Genomic DNA, 19746 nt, shown 5'->3' on the forward strand with positions numbered 1-19746 from the left:
ACGAAAAATATAGATACATTTTTCCTTAGAATTTCCAATGCAATCGTAATTTTAGTTTGGGTGTAAATATGTCAACGCAGACAACATTCCCACACACATATTATTGATTGTGTATACTTGCTTTTAAGTGACATGCACGCTGGAACTCGTGTACTAATGTAATAATGTTTTAGGGTTAAAATAATTTCGGGCCTTAAAAGCTTAGCAGTAAAGACATACAACCCTCAGTGGCAAACTGATCTCCCACGCGTATGCGCATGCGCAATGTACATGTCTAGAGCAGCCGGGTACAGAGGACAGTGTGGTAAGAAGCCAACGTATTTATCATTACATTTAATCGAAGATCGGGTATTGTGAGATGTTATTCCTATTTCGATCGCTGTTGTGCAGTAGATGTTTGAATCAGGATTATTTTCACAATTAAAATGTTTTCTATTGACAACTACCAGTCGTGATATTGGCTAGCACTGGTTAGCCGGGGCCTAGGTTGTTGATAACAAAAACCAGCACGAGTCATGCGCGTTTACTTGCTAACGGACTCAGCTACGCGTAGTCTTATTTCTACATGGTGAAATCCTTTTATAAATATGTATACATACACAAAGGCACTGGCTTGCTGTTACTTTTTTTACGTTAGTCGTCCTGCTTTGCAAGTTGGGAGTTTTGTTTTGTTGATAAATAGCTACAGTTAACAAGCTAGGTGTATTGCTGCTGCTAACTAGCTGAGGTAGCAAGAAGGCTTGGCTGGCGACGCTATCATGGTTGCTGTGTCAGCAAGAGCTAATCGTATGCCTTTGGGTTTGTTTTATAGAAGGAAGCATTTTAGCTGCTGCGGAGACTCTCCCTTTTCCCGAGTGAGCCATGGCCCAGTTCGGGGGGCAGAAGAACCCGCCATGGGCGACTCAGTTCGCCACTGGTGCGGTGTCCCAGCCTGGCCACTCTGGACAGTCTCTTGACCTAAACAGCTTACACTGTGAGTATCAGACACCAAGAGATTATGGTCAGTGCTCTTTCGTTTACATTATGAATGGTCGGCCTGTGTTTAAAAATTGATGTCAAATATGCACGTGCTATTGTATGCTGATTGTGATGATAATAACAATAATCAAGACGCAATACATTTCGAATACTATATTTTATTTATTCGTGGTGGTGCATAATTTAACGTTTTTTGCGTATGGCTCCAATTCATCTTTTGTTAAGCATTCGTTATGCATAACTATATAATAAAAATCATTTTAGCTATTTCTAATCTCTGTCAACTAAGTGTAATATAATACCTAAAACGTATCCTTCCACTCCTAAGTATGGCGGCTTTCTGTTACTCTTTAGCTCTCGGAGTGCAGCAGCCATCGCTTCTAGGAGCTTCTCCTTCAATGTACGCACCGCAGTCCGCCTTGGCAGCCGCCTCCCTTGGCAACCAGTCTGCAGCAAACTACCAGCTCTCCCAGCAGACCGCCGCCCTGCAGCAGCAGGCTGCAGCTGCTGCAGCCGCCGCAGCTTTGCAGCAGGTGAGTAACAGGCCGGCCCCCAGTTAGTGACCTATTCATTCACTGGCTTGTCTTGTTTTAAATGTATTGCTTGTCTCACAAGTCCTGTATTACACTTCCAGTCTCAGATCAATACTGCCCTACAGCAGTATCAGCAGCAGCAGCAGCAGCAGCAGCAGCAGCAGCAACAGCAGCAGCAGCAGCAGCAGCAGCAGCAGCAGCAACAACAGCAGCAGCAGCAACAACAACAACAACAACAACAACATCAGCAACAGCAACCGCCCCCACAACAACAGATGTATAATGTACCCCATCAGGTAAGACCTGCTGCCTTAGCCACTGATTAAGTACGTGCTTCTGTTTGTTTTTTATAACCTTTGTGTTGTATTATGTCTTATATTTTGTCAGCAATTTCAATGAGTGTTTGATCTTAATGTCAAATCATGTTGATTTCTATCAATCCAAAATTGAAAAAACACAACAGCAACAGCCACCACCTCCACAGCAGCAGCTGTACAATGTCCCTCATCAGGTAAAATACTGCGCTTCTAGGCACTGGTGTGCTATTTGCATCTGTGCTCTATATATTATCTTACGTCAAACAGTGGTCTTAATGGGATTCTGCTGTTTGTTTGTGCACCAAACATTGTTATTTATATCAATCAAAAATTAGACCACCTGTATTGCCATCTTCACATATTCCAAGTGTTATTTGGAATACAAATTTTAAGTGACTTATCCCATAACTAAAGTGTCCAGCCTGAACTGCTGCATTATTGCGGCAAAACATTAAAACAGTTTGGTTCTATTGTAGTCATCTTCATCATTTCCAGTGACGTTGACAATAAGACAAGTACTTAATAATGCTGACTATGTTACTTTTGTTTGGAACCTGATTCATTCAAGTGCACCCAACCACATTAATAAGGATAATGGAAAAAAAAATCAATGAAGCCTCTAGTGAATTGTAAAATGATTGCAGTGTGTTTTGTGGTAAGATTGACACATGGTAGCCAACCCACTGTTGAATGTTTTCTTTCCTCTCTCTCTCTCCCTCACTGTGTTCAGCTTCCACAGCCTCAGCAGGCCCTGCTTTCTCAGGTAATGAGCTAACTAGGGGAATAATACGCATCATGTGTAAATACATAATTTGTTCCAGTGCTTCCATAATGGTCACACAATAACAGAAGCAGCTTTCCCTCTCGCAGCCCTCGGGGGCCCTGCCCACCAGCCTGGGCATGTCCAATCAGCAGACGGCCCAGATCACGGTGTCCTATCCGACGCCGCGCTCCAGCCACCAACCGCAGGCCCAGCCCCAGAAGCAGCGTGTCTTCACCGGCGTGGTCAACAAACTCCACGACACGTTCGGCTTTGTGGACGAGGACGTCTTCTTCCAGCTTAGGTAACATTTGAACACGTAGTATCTTTTCCTGTTACATATGGCCTGTGTACCCAATGATATCGACTTTAAATTGCTTGTAGGGAGATATGAGTCAATGTACTCAATTTGTCTTTGTGCCTGGTGTGATGTACATAATGAAGTATGATTTATTAATTTAATGCAAGTACAATTTTTACTGTTCTCGTCCTGCCAGTGCGGTGAAAGGGAAGACCCCCCAGGTGGGCGACCGGGTCCTAGTGGAAGCGGTCTACAATCCCAACATGCCCTTCAAGTGGAACGCACAGCGCATCCAGACTTTACCTCAGCTCTCCAACCAATCGGTCAGAATGCCCGACACTGCTTCCCTCTTCAGAGAACGTCAATTAGGCCAGAACGAATACAATATACTGATATCTGCTGAATATTTTTTTAATGACATTTCAGTTTTTTTAATTATTTGTGTAAACTGAAGAAACAATCACACTTGGCTTGACTGGCTTTTTAAAGCAGTTAAAGTGCATAATGGTGTACATGGATTTAGATGTATAAATATATTAAGCTAGAGTCAATGCTCTTATTAACCGACCCGTGAGTTGCATGTTTATTTCTGCTTCAAAACGATTGAGGGTTTGGTTACCATGGCAACTGTGTGTGTGTGTTGCTGACGTGTGTTCCTGCTCCTCACCCTGAATCAGCATCAGCAGCCTCCGCCGTTACCTCAGGCCTCGCAGCAGCTGGGCAACTTCTACGAGCCGCCCATGCAGCTGCGGTACTCGGACATGCACTCGGCGCCGGATAACCGGCAAAACGTAAACCCTTTCCCGGCACGTCTCGCTCATTCTCACACCCGCCTTCGGGCCCAACCTGCACCACATGCCATTTTTCTTTCTGTTTTTTTTAAAAACCCCAGTGTCAGCAGCCTACATTTGGGGATCGCTTAAAAAAGATGCCTGACCCCACTATCTGCTCATTCATGTACTTGACGTATATATTTAAAAAGATAACTCACTGGAAGGCTTGTGTGCTAAAGGCCTGCATAGTGATAGTGTCCGGTTGTCTGTTAATCTGCTGCTGGTACTTTAGCCAAATACACTATTCAAATCACTGTAGAACTCCAGAAAGGAGTTCATTAGAATTTGTGCATATCGCTTTACAGCGAGTGGGAACATTGTACGTTGCAGTGAATTCATATATTATTACGTTCTTAAGCACTGGGTTCAATATGTTACTACATTACTTTGCCAAAATTTCAAATCAGAATTACAGGTAGCTGTCATTCTGGACACTGACAATAACATCAGACCCCCACCCTTATCTCCTCCCACCTCCAAACAGAACCAGCCCCCACCCAACATGATGAAGCAGGGCCCGCCCATGATGCAGTCCTTGCCTCCCCCCAACTCCTTCAACGTCCCCAACCAGGGCCCCCCACCCTCCCTGCTTCAGCCCCAGATGTCTGCCGCCTCTCTGGCCCCTCTCCTGCAGAACCCACCCCAGCCCCTGCTGCCCCAGCCCCCACCCAAAGGTAAGCTGACAGGAGACCCTCCATCATGTGATGTTGATGGACGTTGGTCCATGTTGAGCCAGGACCTCGTTTTCTACCACACAGGGCAGCCGTCCCGTAAAGTATTTATATTTATATATATATTCTTAGATAAGTCATTCACATTTTCTTTATTATAGTCTCAGGCATCACGATCACAATACATTCGCACAAAGATAAGCATTCATAAGTAATGGGCTTTAGCTGTGACCTGACTTAGTAATTTAGTGTTTATAATCTTGGTGTTGGCCTGGGACTGCAGTGATCCCTATTGTAGCACCCAACCTAGGGACACGACATGCAGCCGTCCTGTCTCGCACCACTAGCCTGGAGTTAAGGCTGCCAGGCCAGGTGTTATATTCCCACGAGGGCGCTCTATTATAAGATACAGTGCTCCAGATGGCCAGTCCTCTACGCACTCACAGTGTTGTCCACCTGGACTCTTTGTATAAAGTTGACCACTAAACGACATATATTACACACCACTCATCACAGAACATACCATTTAGGGAATAATAATTAAAAAGGTAATTTTTATTGGGATAGTCTGCTGTCGACACCATTATTGGCTAAATGAATGGATACCACCGTACTCTGTAAACAACGTTCTCTGTACTGACTGAGTGTTGTTTCTGTATTTCTCCACGTCTGTGGTGCTGAAGGGGGGGCCCCTGTGTTCGCCCCGGACGTGTTCTCCGGGGGTCTGCTCCAGCCGCCAGTGAGGATGATGCCCCAGCCGCAGCCCGTCAGACGCATCGAACCGCCCCCACGCTTCCCCAACCGCATCGACCGCGGCCCCGAGCTCATCCTGCGGCCCAAGGAGGAGCGCAGGTCGGGAGACACGGCACACCTAGTTCCGCTGGCTGGTGCTCTAGTCACACCTAGTTCAGCTGTCTTCTGCTCTAGTCACACCTAGTTCAGCTGTCTTCTGCTCTAGTCACACCTAGTTCCGCTGGCTGGTGCTCTAGTCACACCTAGTTCAGCTGTCTTCTGCTCTAGTCACACCTAGTTCAGCTGTCTTCTGCTCTAGTCACACCTAGTTCAGCTGTCTTCTGCTCTAGTCACACCTAGTTCAGCTGTCTTCTGCTCTAGTCACACCTAGTTCAGCTGGCTGGTGCTCTAGTCACACCTAGTTCAGCTGTCTTCTGCTCTAGCCACACCTAGTTCAGCTGTCTTCTGCTCTAGCCACACCTAGTTCAGCTGTCTTCTGCTCTAGTCACACCTAGTTCAGCTGGCTGGTGCTCTAGTCACACCTAGTTCCGCTGGCTGGTGCTCTAGTCACACCTAGTTCAGCTGTCTTCTGCTCTAGCCACACCTAGTTCAGCTGTCCTCTGCTCTAGTCACACCTAGTTCAGCTGTCCTCTGCTCTAGTCACACCTAGTTCAGCTGTCTTCTGCTCTAGCCACACCTAGTTCAGCTGTCTTCTGCTCTAGTCACGACTAGTTCAGCTGTTTAGTGCTCCAATCACACACTTAGTTCAGCTGTCTTCTGCTCTAGTCACACCTCAGCTGTCTTCTGCTCTAGTTATACCTAGTTAATATGTTTAGTGCTCCAATCACACACTTAGTTCAGTGGTCTAGTGACACAAGGTTTAGGTGTCTTCTGCTCTAGCCACACTTAGTTTAGCCGTCTTCTGCTCTAGCCACACTTAGTTTAGCCGGCTAGTGCTCTAGTCACACACTCTAGATTTCACGTACTTTATTATAATTGTTCCATACTGTACGTTTAACCGTGTCTGTATTCCTTTGTGGTCTAGCCGTGACAGGGAGCGGGAGCGTCGGCGGTCCCGGGAGCGATCGCCCACCAGGAAGCGCTCCAGGGAGCGTTCCCCGAGACGGGAGCGCTCGCCCCGCAGGCCTCGCAGGGTGGTCCCTCGCTACACGGTCCAGTTCTCCAAGTTCAGCCTGGACGGGTGAGTAGGCAACACGCCGTCGGCCATGTTGGCGTTGTTTTGGTGCTAGGGTGTCTTTCTTTATGGGCGTTTACTTTATTTAAAGCTAGCCCATTTTATCATATATTGGCAGAGGATTAGCAAAGAAGCGCGATTATCTCTTCTTCCTTTGTGGTAGTGTGTTAGGGATAATTTGCTTGTTTCAGGTTGATTTGGATTAGGTTTTAGTTTTATCATAAATCTGCATGGAAGCGTGGAAGGGAGTGAGTGGCACATGGAGGGGGGGTGGAGGGGAATATGTTAAATCTTGGTTTTATTAGTTGTAGTTTCTGCAAAACGTCATGCAAAGGACCCATGTGGACGTGGTCATGTCCACCACGATGGGCCCCATCCCTAAAGCTCTTATTTGTATTTCCTCCTGCGTCCTTAAAGCTCCAACTGCGACATGATGGAGCTGCGCCGCCGCTACCAGAGCCTGTACATCCCCAGCGACTTCTTCGGCGCCGTCTTCACCTGGGTGGACGCCTTCCCCCTGCAGCGGCCCTTCCAGTTCGGCAACTACTGCAACTTCCACATCATGCACAAGGAGGTGGACCCGCTGGTGAAGAACACAGCCGTGCTGGACCCGCCCGACGCCAACCACACCTATAGTGCCAAGGTGGGACCATCTGTTGGTTGACGTCAGACTTGGCGGTGTCCCGATGGGTCTGGTTGAGCACGAATTGTCGAGGGAATAAAAGGGGGAGAAGATAGTGGAGTGGTAGGGGGGGCTGGATGTTGTAGTGTTAGGTTCAACTTAGTTTAGTGTTTGACTCTGCAGAAAGGTGCAGCATTAGTTCCCCAGTGTGTTCGTAGCCTAACCTATATAGGCCTCCCTGGGCATCAGGAGTCAACTCCTACTGGCTCCCATCAACAAATTAAACATAATTCGCTGTGGATTAAAGCTAGATCACTTTGATAGTAAAATAGTAGCACCTTACTTTTGTTGTGTGACCCAGTATATTTGTTTTATCATTTTTTATCTCTGGTTGTTATCCAGTTTGCCTGGAACCAGTGGCTCGGTCACAATATGGCCCTGCTCACGGAGTCGTGGTCCTGTTGTTGTCTATGCCTTGCGCTCGTATTCCTGGCTGATGTCCGTGTCTGGTCCTGCAGGTGATGCTGCTCGCTAACCCCGGTCTAGAGGAGCTCTACCACAAGTCCTGCGCTCTGGCCGAGGACCCTCAGGAACTCCGAGATGCCTTCCAGCATCCGGCTAGACTCATTAAGGTACACCGCAAGCCCATCGCCGCGTCCCTCACGTGTGCTTCCTTCGTGGGGAGGGAGGGAGGTAATGGTGGCGTCTGGGGGGTTTGAGTAGCGTAGCAGAGCGCTAACCGTGAGGTCTTAATCTTATTCCATCGCTGAATTCTCATTGTGTGTTTGTGAAAGAAATACATCGGATGTTTTTCTCAACGGGCGTTCTCTATAGCCTCTTCAGTCTCTCCTCTGATACTCATGACCAAATTATTATTTTCTCATTTGCTCTCCTTTGGTTTCTCATCCCGTCCTGATCTCCACCATCACCGTTTTTTTAATTCTTTTTGTTGATTTGCTTGTGTGCGCGTGCGTCCCTCTCTCCGTGTGCAGTTCTTGGTGGGGATGAGGGGCAAGGACGAGGCCATGGCCATCGGGGGCCACTGGTCCCCCTCCCTGGACGGAGCCGAGCCGGAGACGGACCCCTCTGTCCTCATTAAGACAGCCATACGCTGTTGCAAGGCCCTCACTGGCATAGACCTCAGTCTGTGCACCCAGTGGTAAGTACCTTCTGTCCGCCACCTCACCCTACCACGGTCAGACCTCTCGTGAATCGATGCAAGCAAGCAAAAAAGAAAAAAAAGGCAAAGCTAAAAATCCAAAATTCAAACGCTGCATGAATGTATAACTGTTCTTCTTCATATTAATGATACCTGTGATTTTTGATTTGCTACTTTATATTTATTTAAGCGTCGTCGCTTTTGTGTGCGTGTTGTCCTGCCTCTCTATACATGCACACGTATATGTATATAAATCTACATATACACACACTCACACATGGATTTGATGAAAGATGGCGTGCCTTGATGATTCTCTGTGGCTGGATGAGCAGTGGACTGGAAGACCGGGAGACGCCGCCATTATTTTCTGTTGTTGTCGTCGTTTGGTGGTTCTATGGGCTCTGGTTAAATATCTTGCATATTTAACTCCACGTCATTGTGTTCTTTTCATTCTGTCTCTACTCCTCACAACCACTCCTCGCCCCCCCCCTCCCCCCTCCCCAACCAGCTACCTGCGCTACAGCGCATACATACCATAATCTGGTGTTAGATGCAGAGTGCTCTTCTAATTGGCTGGCCGGAGAGGGAATAACCCGATGGGGTCGTGTTTTTGATTCGTGTACTTTTTGTTTCCTTTGTAACTGTCATGTCGGCTTTTATTGTCAAATTGGCCACCCTAACCTACTAAGTCCCTGCTGGTTGATGGAGAGACGCAGCCTGGGTTTGTTTACTCGTAGGAGAGAGAGGGCTGACAGTAATGAAGCGCGGAGGGGGAAACGGGACTAGCTCTATTTGTGGGGGAATAGAAGGCTTGTCCTCGTCCAACCTGCCTCTGCCTCTCTCTCTCTCTCTCTCTTCCTATCTCTATCTCTCTGTGTCCTGACGAGAATGTTTCTTTCCAATGCGCCCTCTTCCTTTGCGACAGGTATCGCTTTGCAGAGATTCGCTATCACCGGCCGGAGGAGAGTCACAAGGGGCGGACAGTCCCCGCACATGTGGAGACAGTGGTTTTGTTTCTCCCGGATGTGTGGCATTGTCTTCCTACCCGCTCAGAGTGGGAGGGGCATTCGCGGCGACTCCGGGAGCAGCTGGCCGAGAAGCTGTCGGCCGAGCGAAAGGAGGCGGATGGAGAACAGGCACTGAACCCGCTAATCCCTCTCTTCTCATTTCCGCTTCTCACAGGAAGGCACAGGAATTACCACACAAAACACAGCTAAAAAACAAACACCACCACATACACTCATACACACCCACGTGAGACACTCGCACACAGAGATGTCACACGTCAGCACACAGGCACACACTATCGCACCATCAAACGCCTGCCCTCAAGCCCTCCCTACCCTGCTGTTGTGTCCCCTGCCCCTGCCCCTCCCCTTTCCTCTGTCTGCATCCTTCACTCTGCCCCACAACACCTGACAAGACACGTACTGTCCCAAGGAGAGAGAGACTAGCATCCATTTGATACAATGACCACGCGGTCCCAGCTGATGACACAGCTTCCAGCTTTCTTAACGCAATTTAAAACGGGATGAAAACTACCCTCGTTAATTCCTTAAATAACTATGATGATGATCCATCAAACGTGGCTTGCTATCAAATGGTTTTCTCAGAAATGTGGGTTTGAGAGTCGATTGGGGTTTCATTTAAATGTTGGTGTTGGGAACCATTTTTGATTGTTTCAACCTTAGCTGGAATCTGTAGCGTCAGTTGTGTGAGGGCGTAATGTTTTTGGTCTAGTTTGTGTGAGTGTGTGTGTGCTATGTAGAAGATCAATTTGATATCGGCTGACTTGGGAAAAAGTGACCATCCCCCAGACCCCACCCCTAAGTCCTGTTTCCTGTCTGCACTTGTTTTTTTTGCTATTGTTTTGGGGCTACATGTAGAACTTGGTTCTTCCACTGCAGTTGGTTGGACGAATGGCTTATTTTCTATGGGAACAGTCCTCCCAAGATACCCGCCCCTCCCACCCCCTCTACCCAGTCATAGACCATACTAGGCCCACCCACCCATTCACACTCCATTCAGAGAACAGCTCCAGGTCACCTGATGTACCTACACACCCTTTGGACACACCTGGTCATTTTTATTTTTTTATTTTTTTTGTTGTGTTCCACAGAACTGCATTGATTGGCCGCTGGGGTTGTGGGGGGACATTTCCTTTTTTAATTTGTTTAATTTAATAAATTGTTATGTTTAGAAGAGCTAGTGGAGAGCTTCCCTGTGTTATGTGGCAGTGGAGTAAAGCACAGCAGAGAGACTATGACAGACACGATCATGTGACCCTGCTTTTTGCACACGTCAACTCTTTTTGAATCACACCGGAGGCCTGGAGCTGTGTGTGCTGACTGTTGTGTTGTCCCTTCTCCTTCCTCCCTCTCCTTCCTCCCTCTCTTTCTCTCTCTCTCCCTTTTCCTGTGTGTCTCCCGTTCTGTCGCTCTTTCTCTCCATCTATCCATCCATCTGAATCGTTTTCCCTTGAAGGAGGAAGAGAAGGAGGACGAGGAAGATGCTAAGGAGGTCACCATACCAACCCACTGGGATAAGCTCGACCCAAAGTCCATGAAGGTACGGCGGGTTGTTCTGCAACAAGAACTTGCAAACCTCCAGGCTATTTTGTAGTCTTGGAGACATTGAATTCAAAAATGTAGTTTTCAAACGTATCCCTGTGTCTCTCTGAATCCGGAGAGTCCCCCCCTCTGACCTCTCTCCTTGCCCCTCGCAGGTGAACGATCTCCGTAAGGAGCTGGACTGTCGCTCCCTGAGCTCCAAGGGGCTCAAGTCCCAGCTGATCGCCCGCCTCACCAAGCAGCTGAAGGTGGAGGAGCAGGTGGAGGAGGCCAAGGAGCCGGAGAAACCCGAGGTCAAGGTCCCCGAGGAGGAGGAGCTCCCGCAGGAGGAGGATAAAGAGGTAGGTCCGGTCGGGCTGCTCTTTCATGGTGGCCGCGTTGAACCACAGCCATCCAAAGCCGTCTGTGGTGATCCAAATCTGCACAGATTTGCATTTGATCAATAAATAGGTACGATATGGTTCCAAATCTGCAAGCTACACTCTGTGCCAGACGTCCCTCGGGACGGTGTCTGGCTCAATTTGAGTTTTGCTAAATAAGCGCCTGGTCGGCTTTCACCTGACTCTCCCTGTATGTGGGATCGTTGCCATAAAGTGACCCAACATGTCTACGTTTGACCTACATTTCACTTAGAAAGGTTGTTTATTTTCTATGCGGAAACAACATCCTCTGCATAATTAGAACTCAGCCCCCAAATTCAGGGCCAGCTAGTCTTGTGGTGGTTTCACTTCCACATGAAGGATCTGGTTTAAACGTTTTCAACCAATCATGTTGTTTGAGGCAGGGATCTGTAAGCGTGTAATGGGTAGACACAAACTCGACCAGCAGTTGAAAACTGTAAAAAGCTAGTGAAAACGTTTCAAGTCAACGCCGTGTAGACTTGCCACTGTAGTAACACACTTCCCCTTCTGAACGCTTCATCCACTCGCTCTCAACTCGATCCCCCCCAGGTAGTTATATTACACAGCAGGACTGCCAAGTCCCAGATCAGGGAGTCACGATGACGCCGTATGTAATGCCAGCCAGCCTTCGATCAGGCGAACTGATCCGTCTTGTAGGCACACCCCACCCAGCGTGCGGTAGCTCTGAACAGGGCGTGTGATCTCGGTGCGTGTCAGGAGGAGGAGCGGCGGAAGCTGGAGGAGCTGGAGCGCCAGCGGCGGGAGCGGCGCTACGTGCTGCCGGAGGAGCCCACCATCCTGGTGTACCCCAACTGGGCCGCCAAGAACGGCAAGTTCGACTGCAGCATCATGTCTCTGAGCGTGCTGCTGGACTACCGGCTGGAGGACAACAAGGAGCACTCCTTTGAGGTGAGACCCCCCCCCTTCCCAAGCTACCATGTTTTGGGGTACAGAGCCCAACACTACAATCTTGTAGTACAACACACACATAGTTAATCATTGTGGTAGCCTACCTTCCAGGAGCACTTCAAATTTTCTTTGAGCGCTGCTGCGTTCACACTCTGTGTTTTCTGATCCCCATTCTCATCGGATCCCACCACCAGGTGTCACTGTTCGCCGAGCTCTTCAACGAGATGCTCCAGCGGGACTTCGGCTACCGCATCTACAAGGCCCTGGCCTCGCTGCCCGCCAAGGACGAGAAGAAGGACAAGGACAAGGAGAAGAAGGCCAAGAAGGAGGTGACGGTGACGGCGCTGGCGGCGGCTACTGCTACGGCTACGTCGGCAGCGACAGCGGTCGTGGTGGTGGGGGAGAAGAAGGAGGGCGGATTGAAACGCGACATCAAGAAGGAGAAGGAGGAGGAGAGCGAGGAGCCGGCCGGGAAGAAGACCAGGGAGGACGAGGAGAAGAAGAAGGTAAGCGCGTCGTGTGGGTGGGGAGATTCTGGAGTCTGCACAGATTTGCATTTGGTCAATAAATAGATACAATATATTTCCAAGCCTGCAAGCTACACTCTGTGCCAGACGTCCCTCGGGACGGTGTCTGGCTCAATTTGAGTTTTGCTAAATAAACGCCTGGTCGGCTTTCAACTGACTCTCCCTCCATGTGGGATTGTTGCCATAAAGTGACCCGACACCTTTTTACCTATATTTGACCTAGAAAGGTCGACCATAGGCAAATATACTCTATAGCACCCCCTGTAGGTTGTACCATCAACAATTAATAATTAATTAATAACATCAGAATCCTGATATGGAAGCAATGAAAACGGATACCGGCATGAATTGACCCCCCTGCCCATCTGCCATCCCCAGAGCGAGGAGAAGGTCCCGAACCTGAAGAAGGAGGAGTCTCGTGAGGAAGAGGAGGGTGAGGATGAAGGCAGCACGGCCAACGCAGAGGAGTATGACCCCATGGAGGCCGAGGACGCCGACGAAGAGGAAGACAATGGTAGCCCTTCATGTACCCGAGGCCTGCGTAGCTTGATTTAGATTATCTTCAAGGTTGTATCAGCGATGTTGGGAGACGTCTCTTCTGTTGGTATTTGAAGCGAGATCCCAAACAGAGCCAGCCCGCACCTCCCTTCCGTGTTTCGTGCATCCAGTAAAAACGATCTTGAGCGCAGCGCAAAACCCCACAACACCCACCCCTTGTCGGTGGTTGGTTGGAATACTATTTACTTTGGTTTTGAGTGGTTGGGAGTACCATCTGTTTTTGTGTACGATCTCGGAGCATAGGCTGCCTACAGCATAGGAGACACGTTTTTTTGACGGCCTGCTTATGGGGCGGGCAGCTAGCGGATCGTGAGGAAAGATCAGATGAATGTGATAATTTATGTTTCGGCCTAGCATCGCTGATACAACCTTTAATCTGGCCCCCTAAGGGAACAAAACACTAACTCTGAACACGCTCATACATTGCCTACAAATGTCTCCTTAGTTTTTCAGACTTCACCCGCTCAATGCTTATGACTATAAACGCTTTATTTATGTAGCCCCTTTTTTTATGCAGCACCTACAAAGTGTTTGACAAAAGACGAGGCAAAATACAGGCGCTGAATCAGAGTGATGAACTGACCACATTACGGCCTTCTCCCCGTCTCAGATAAGGAGGACGACGACTCCACTGAGAAGGAGCGCAAGGAGGAGCGCAAAGACGAGGGCAAGGCCTCCAAGGAGAGGGCCTCTAAGGTGGGTTCCTGTTTTCCACACGCAGCATAACTATATTAGGGCCTTTTCACAACCACACACGCAGTCGTGTAATCTGTGCAGTCTCTTTTAACCATAACCATCCATAGCCGTCTGTGTAGAGTCTGGAGTCTGTACAGATTTGCATTTCGATCAATAAATAGATACGATATATTTCCGAACCTGCAAGCTACACTCTGTGCCAGACGTCCCTCGGGACGGTGTCTGGCTCAATTTGAGTTTTGCTAAATAAACGCATGGTCTCGCTTTCACCTGACTCTCCCTCCATGTGGGACTGTTGCCATAAAGTGACCCAACATCTTTTGATTGATATTTGACCTAGAAAGGACGTTTATTTTCTAAGCTGAAACAAAATCCTTCCTCCTCTTAATTAGCACTCGGCCCCATTGGCTTTTTTTGTAATTAATGCATAGAACGCTTAAAACGACTACAAAAAGGTGCCTATTATTATTATCCAGTGGTGGTTTCACATCCAGCTGAGAGGTTCTGGGTTTGAACCCCAACGATCCTCGAGCAAGATGCTGCCCACGCCGGCTCCTTCCAGAGTCACTGCGAGTCTCTCACCATGAGAAAACAGTCGTATGTTGGTCTTAAGTGTTGGCTGGCGTCTCCCCTGCAGGACAAGGAGAAGAAGCTGATGCTGACCTACAACAAGGAGCTGCTGATGGCCTTTGTGTACTTTGACCAGAGCCACTGTGGCTACCTGATGGAGAGGGACCTGGAGGAGATCATGTACACACTGGGGCTGCACCTCTCCCGCGCTCAGGTACACTCAATCACGCACTCAACGCGCACAGACACACAACTGCTTGTTTATATCTTCTTCCTTTAAGCCTCTTGAAAATCTCCACAGATTTAGCGTTTGATCAATAAATATATGTGATATAGTTCCAAACCTGCAAGCTACACTCTGTGCCAGACGTCCCTCGGGACGGTGTCTGGCTCAATTTGAGTTTTGCTAAATAAACGCCTGGTCTTGCTTTCATCTGACTCTCCCTCCATGTGGGACTGTTGCCATAAAGTGACCCGACATGTTATCAGTGGTGAGCTGGTGTGGGTTTGATTTGAACCAATGCTTGGTTGTTAAACATAAACTATTCGGTAGATGTTAGTAGGAAAGCATGCATGTCCATGGGATAGTCTTTCATTTGACTCTCCCTCTGTGGGATTGTTGCCATAAAGTGGCCCAACGTGTCCTCTTTTGACCTTTATATGAACAAGAAAGATTGTTTATTTTCCATGCTGAAAACAACCTCCAACCCCTCCTTAAATAGACCTCCGTCCCATGTTTCTCCAGCACAAGCTTTTCCACCAAATGACTTAACCCTCTTTCTCTGTCGCTCCGTTCCCAGGTAAAGAAACTGTTAAATAAGCCGGTGGTCAAAGAGTCCTGTTACTACCGCAAGCTGACGGACCTGGGGAAGGACGAGGCCCCGCCCTCCTTCATCGACACCCAGGTGGAGCACCTTCTGGGTGAGTACCTGCCTCACACTTTCTCATCTGACCTTCTAGAGATGGTTAACATGGCCAGGGAGTTTGCCCATATTCGGTTCCATTTCCACTGGCTTTGTGAATCTTTGGTGAAGTTTCTTGAATGACTGACACTCAATTGATATGCTTGGGTTTCTTTGGGTCAGTAACCATTAGAACGGTAATACCAGATGGGTGACGTTGTTGTCACAGCAGCAGAAGTTCAAGAAAGTTATATATATGCAAAGAACTACAGAAAATAGATGAAGTTACAAATCGAAACAATACGAAAATTGGAGGAAATGTAGAATAAACGATTGACCGTAGTATAAATCATTGTTGACATCACCTTTTATAATTGTCATCGCCGGTCTCGAGTGACGGGGTCTCGATATGGGGAGAAGATTGGCTACATCTGTGGATAGTCTGCACAGATTTGAATTTGATCAATAAATAGATCCGATATGTTTCCAAACCTGCAAGCTACACTCTGTGCCAGACGTCCCTCGGGACGGTGTCTGGCTCAATTTGAGTTTTGCTAAATAAACGCCTGGTCTCGCTTTCACCTGACTCCCCCTCCATGTGGGACTGTTGCCATAAAGTGACCCGACATGTTATATAATCATTGTTGACATCGACTTAATAATTGTTCTCGACGGTCTGAAGCGACGGGGTCTCGATACGGGCAGAAGAAGGGCTACATCCAGAACTCTGATCAACCGAACCTTGTCTCCCAGGCAACCGGGCGCTGCTCCCGTCCCTGACGGCTCCGCCCATGGCCGAGTCCAGCGAGTCCGGGGGTCTGATCGTGTTCAACGGCGCCATGGTGGACGTGGGCAGCATGATGACCAAGCTGGACAAGAGCGAGAAGGCCCGGGAGGAGATCGAGCAGAAGCTCATCATGCTCGACGCCAAGATGGGTACGATCCCTCAGAGAGATGGAATGCTGTGTGTGTGTGCCAGCCAGTGGATTTATGTTCTTGTATCTTGAGCTCGCAAGCTACACTCTGTTCCAGAAGTCTTTTAACCATAGCCATCTGTGGAGATTCTGAATCTGGACATATTTGCATCAGATCAATGAATAGATACAATATATTTTCAAACCTGCAAGCTACACTCTGTGCCAGACGTCCCTCGGGACGGTGTCTGGCTCAATTTGAGTTTTGCTAAATAGACGCCTGGTCGGCTTTCACCTGACTCTCCCTTCATGTGGGACTGTTGCCATAAAGTGACCCGACATGTTATCAGTGGTGAGCTGGTGTGGGGTTGATTTGTCGCAATGCTGTGATGTTAAACTTTAATTATTCAGTAGCTATTTGTAAGAAAAAAATAATGCATGTCTATGCGATAGTCAAACAGCTAGGGTTTTTAGTTGTATGTGTTTTTGGTTTTTTTTTAAGGAGAAGATGAAAAGAAGAAGTATTCCCTTTATTGCAATATCCCAATATGATGCAAGCCCAGACAACACCATCTTCCCCTAGAATGATGGAGTATTTAGAGGCTATTGGTGTGTTTGTATGGGGTTATATACCTATCTAATAGTGTCTCAATTAGATCAACTAGATCTCCTTGCTTGTGAGCGAATGAATCAACATTAGTTCCCTCACTCCCTCACTCTGTCTCGGACCCAAACCTGACTTCTCATCTGTCTTGACTCTGCTCTCCTAGATGAGGACACCAAAGCCATGGGCAGCATGGAGCAGGCCAACAAGGCGCTGAGCAAGGAGCTGGAGGAGGTGAAAGGCACGCTGGGCCTGACGCAGGAGACCCTGAAGACCACCGAGGAGCTGAAGACCACCTACCACCGGCAGATCAACACGTGTGCCGGCAGCCTGACCTCCGCCGTCAAAGAGCTACTGGCCACGCTCGGAAAGGTGACGCCATTTTACTCCCATGTTCGTTTAGTAGACGCTTTCATCCCCAAAGAGACTGTTGGGGAATTCAGAAACATGTAAGGGAAGATGTGCAGTGAGCTGGTCAAAACTGCGGAATAAACCCTGACGACCCGTCGCCCTCGCTGACTACACGTTTACTTACTAATGAAATCTATCATTAGACACAAAATATGACGGGAAGATATTATTTTCTTTTAAAGATTGTACTGCTTCCGCTCAAAATAAGTAGTTTAGTTTCTACGGTTGAAAAATGTTTCATTACAACGGTCTGTTAATCACAGCAGCTATGTCTGCTTTTCAGAAAAAAATGGACTGCTCTAACTGACCCATCAGAATCAGCATTAACTGTTTGTTTACTTCCTGTTCTAGGACCCACAGGCGGAGGGGTCTCCTGAGGCAGAGAGCAGGGGCCCAACTCCCTCGGCTCAAACCAACGGCGGCGACAACTGAATGAATCTGTGATGTGAATCTTTCTTCCCTACTTGTAAATAAGCGCTTTTCGTTTCTTTTTTTATTGTGATTTTTTTTTTCATTTGATTTGATTACACAACTAAGTTTTTGTTTCATTCAAGTAATTCTTTTGCTTATTGATGTTCTAATTTTCTCTCAAATGACACTTACTCAAGCTAATTTCATGATTTGTGGTTTTTCATAGCTTTGTGTGAATGAGTACATTTTCATTAAATTTTTTACTTCGACATTGCCATCAGGTACCACATGTAGATTTATGCCAGTATGTTGGCGTTGTACTTGATGCCAAGATATTAGGTTCCCTGTTTAGCAATAAAAATATATATATTTATTTGCAAGAAAAAATATATTTAAAGAAATAAAAAAACTACTTTTCAACAGCGGATCATGAGACACTGGCTCCAGCCGGTGTCACAAAAAACCCCACTACTTCATGAAATATTCTGTTCTGTTAAATTACTTAATGTGTTCCAATAAACACATTGTACCTTTTCAGAATTCCTCTGTTTTGCCCTGTTCCTTTAGGCCATGACTATGCATGATTCCCTTTCCACGAGAAACATCGATCCTCTTAAACTTTACTTGTTGCTGGCCCTTCTGGGCTAGAGCATGGCTTTGTTCTGTCATGTGGTGTGTTCACACTTTTAGACCTTTTTTATAAGGGAAGAATTCATCTTCTGTTTGACGAGGAGGGAACTACTGACTACATGGGAACCAAACAATAAGCTTAATGAATGTCTCTTTGATGCTGAAGGAATTAAGATTCATATTTTGAAATTCACTTGAAGTCTGTACATTTTATTGTTTTGAAGTGTTGGTCAAAGAAGAGCCAAAATCTAATTTAATCAGACCCTGTTGAAGGCAATTTTTATTTTTCTATTGACATTGTACTCTTTTGATGTCTTGTGCTTGATTAAAATGGTTCATTTAACACCATGTTTTCGCACAATATATATTTTTGTGACTAGACATGCTTTGTCTTTCGATAATGTGGAAATGAACAGGGGTGACAAGTGTGTAATGCTCCAAAATGACCAGCTGGAGGCAGCACTGCTCAGGAGCTAATTTTATAACTTCATAATGAGCGTCCTAAAGACATCGATACGTGTTTCACTTAAAAGTAGATCTGTGCGCTGAAAAACATTCGATGTCTTGTTATAACAAATAACTTGTATTTTAGATTAGAGACACACTGTCATTTGTATGTTAAGTTGAGAAGACAGGACAGTTATGACTGCTGTAAATAAATAGAGACTTAAAGGTCCCATGACATGCCACCAGGTGTGGTGGAATTAGCCGTTCTAAGCCGTTCTGCAAATGTCATGTGATCTTTAACCATGTTAGTTTGATTGTCAAGCAAAACTTGGGCTGCTTAAAAGAACCTTCCCAAACAAGACCTGTTTTGTGATGGTCTTTGTTTGGCAACCGTTGACCTAAACTGAGAATTTCAGATGGCTCAACACTTAGTAGGCCGGCTTGTCAACTCTTTCAGAAGTATGCTCCTAATAAACGGTAGGTATAATCGACCAGTTTTCATATTCCGTATGAGACAATTACCAACATTTAAACAATCTATATTTCTATATAACTAGAGTATATTTTTGTAAGTATACTCTAGTTATTTTCCCAAATCCCTAACAATGATGCTATGGATCCAGGAATAGGCCTATTGATCGCCTACACACCATCCATTATAACTGAGGTGAGGTGACGTAGAGAGTTTTTACCAATGTACTGTATATAATGTTTTTTTGCCTTTGGTAAGGCAATGAACGTTTCGAAAGTGTTTGGCCAATTTTATCTCGTTTTATCTCCTGAGACATCACCAGCAACACTTTCCCAGGAGCTTTAAGTCTTTGGAGTAGTAGGACGATGGGGGCATAGGGACTTTCCTGAAATTGATGTAATACTGGTCGCTGCCTTTGTCTTCTCTCTCGCCACTTCCCCACTCTCTGACTGACATACACACACACAGACACACAAAACAGGGTGGGAAAGGAAGTCTTTCTTCCGGTCAATGTGCAAAAAGGGGATATTGGCAAGAAGCTAGGGAACACAAGGGACCTTTTAAAAAAACCGATATCATATTACTGTTACTTTCAACATTGAATATTACTCAGCAGCCACCAC

General features: G+C 46.9%; 1 protein-coding gene across 6 annotated transcripts; it reads left to right on the forward strand.

The window, feature by feature from the left end:
• The first annotated feature begins 213 nt into the window (after positions 1 to 213).
• On the forward strand, positions 214 to 18552 carry ccar1 (cell division cycle and apoptosis regulator 1). Of its 6 annotated transcripts, none has more exons than XM_060073598.1 (27): positions 214 to 304; positions 812 to 1000; positions 1333 to 1511; positions 1613 to 1807; positions 1975 to 2022; positions 2559 to 2591; positions 2684 to 2892; positions 3086 to 3212; positions 3567 to 3695; positions 4207 to 4396; positions 5077 to 5245; positions 6171 to 6326; positions 6738 to 6963; positions 7461 to 7574; positions 7935 to 8101; positions 9027 to 9237; positions 10586 to 10669; positions 10827 to 11012; positions 11790 to 11981; positions 12176 to 12487; positions 12887 to 13022; positions 13677 to 13762; positions 14400 to 14546; positions 15133 to 15253; positions 15988 to 16170; positions 16919 to 17124; positions 17515 to 18552. In XM_060073598.1, the coding sequence occupies exons 2-27, from the start codon at positions 862 to 864 to the stop codon at positions 17593 to 17595; spliced, it is 4026 nt and encodes a 1341-aa protein (XP_059929581.1). In that variant the 5' UTR covers positions 214 to 304; positions 812 to 861; the 3' UTR covers positions 17596 to 18552. The 6 variants fall into 6 exon arrangements, with proteins under 6 accessions (XP_059929581.1, XP_059929582.1, XP_059929583.1 ...); XM_060073599.1 differs by having other exon boundaries at positions 3567 to 3680; XM_060073600.1 differs by having other exon boundaries at positions 2699 to 2892.
• The last annotated feature ends 1194 nt before the right edge of the window (positions 18553 to 19746 follow it).

Source organism: Gadus macrocephalus, chromosome 15 (genome assembly GCF_031168955.1).
Source record: "Gadus macrocephalus chromosome 15, ASM3116895v1".
Lineage (NCBI taxonomy): Eukaryota > Metazoa > Chordata > Actinopteri > Gadiformes > Gadidae > Gadus > Gadus macrocephalus.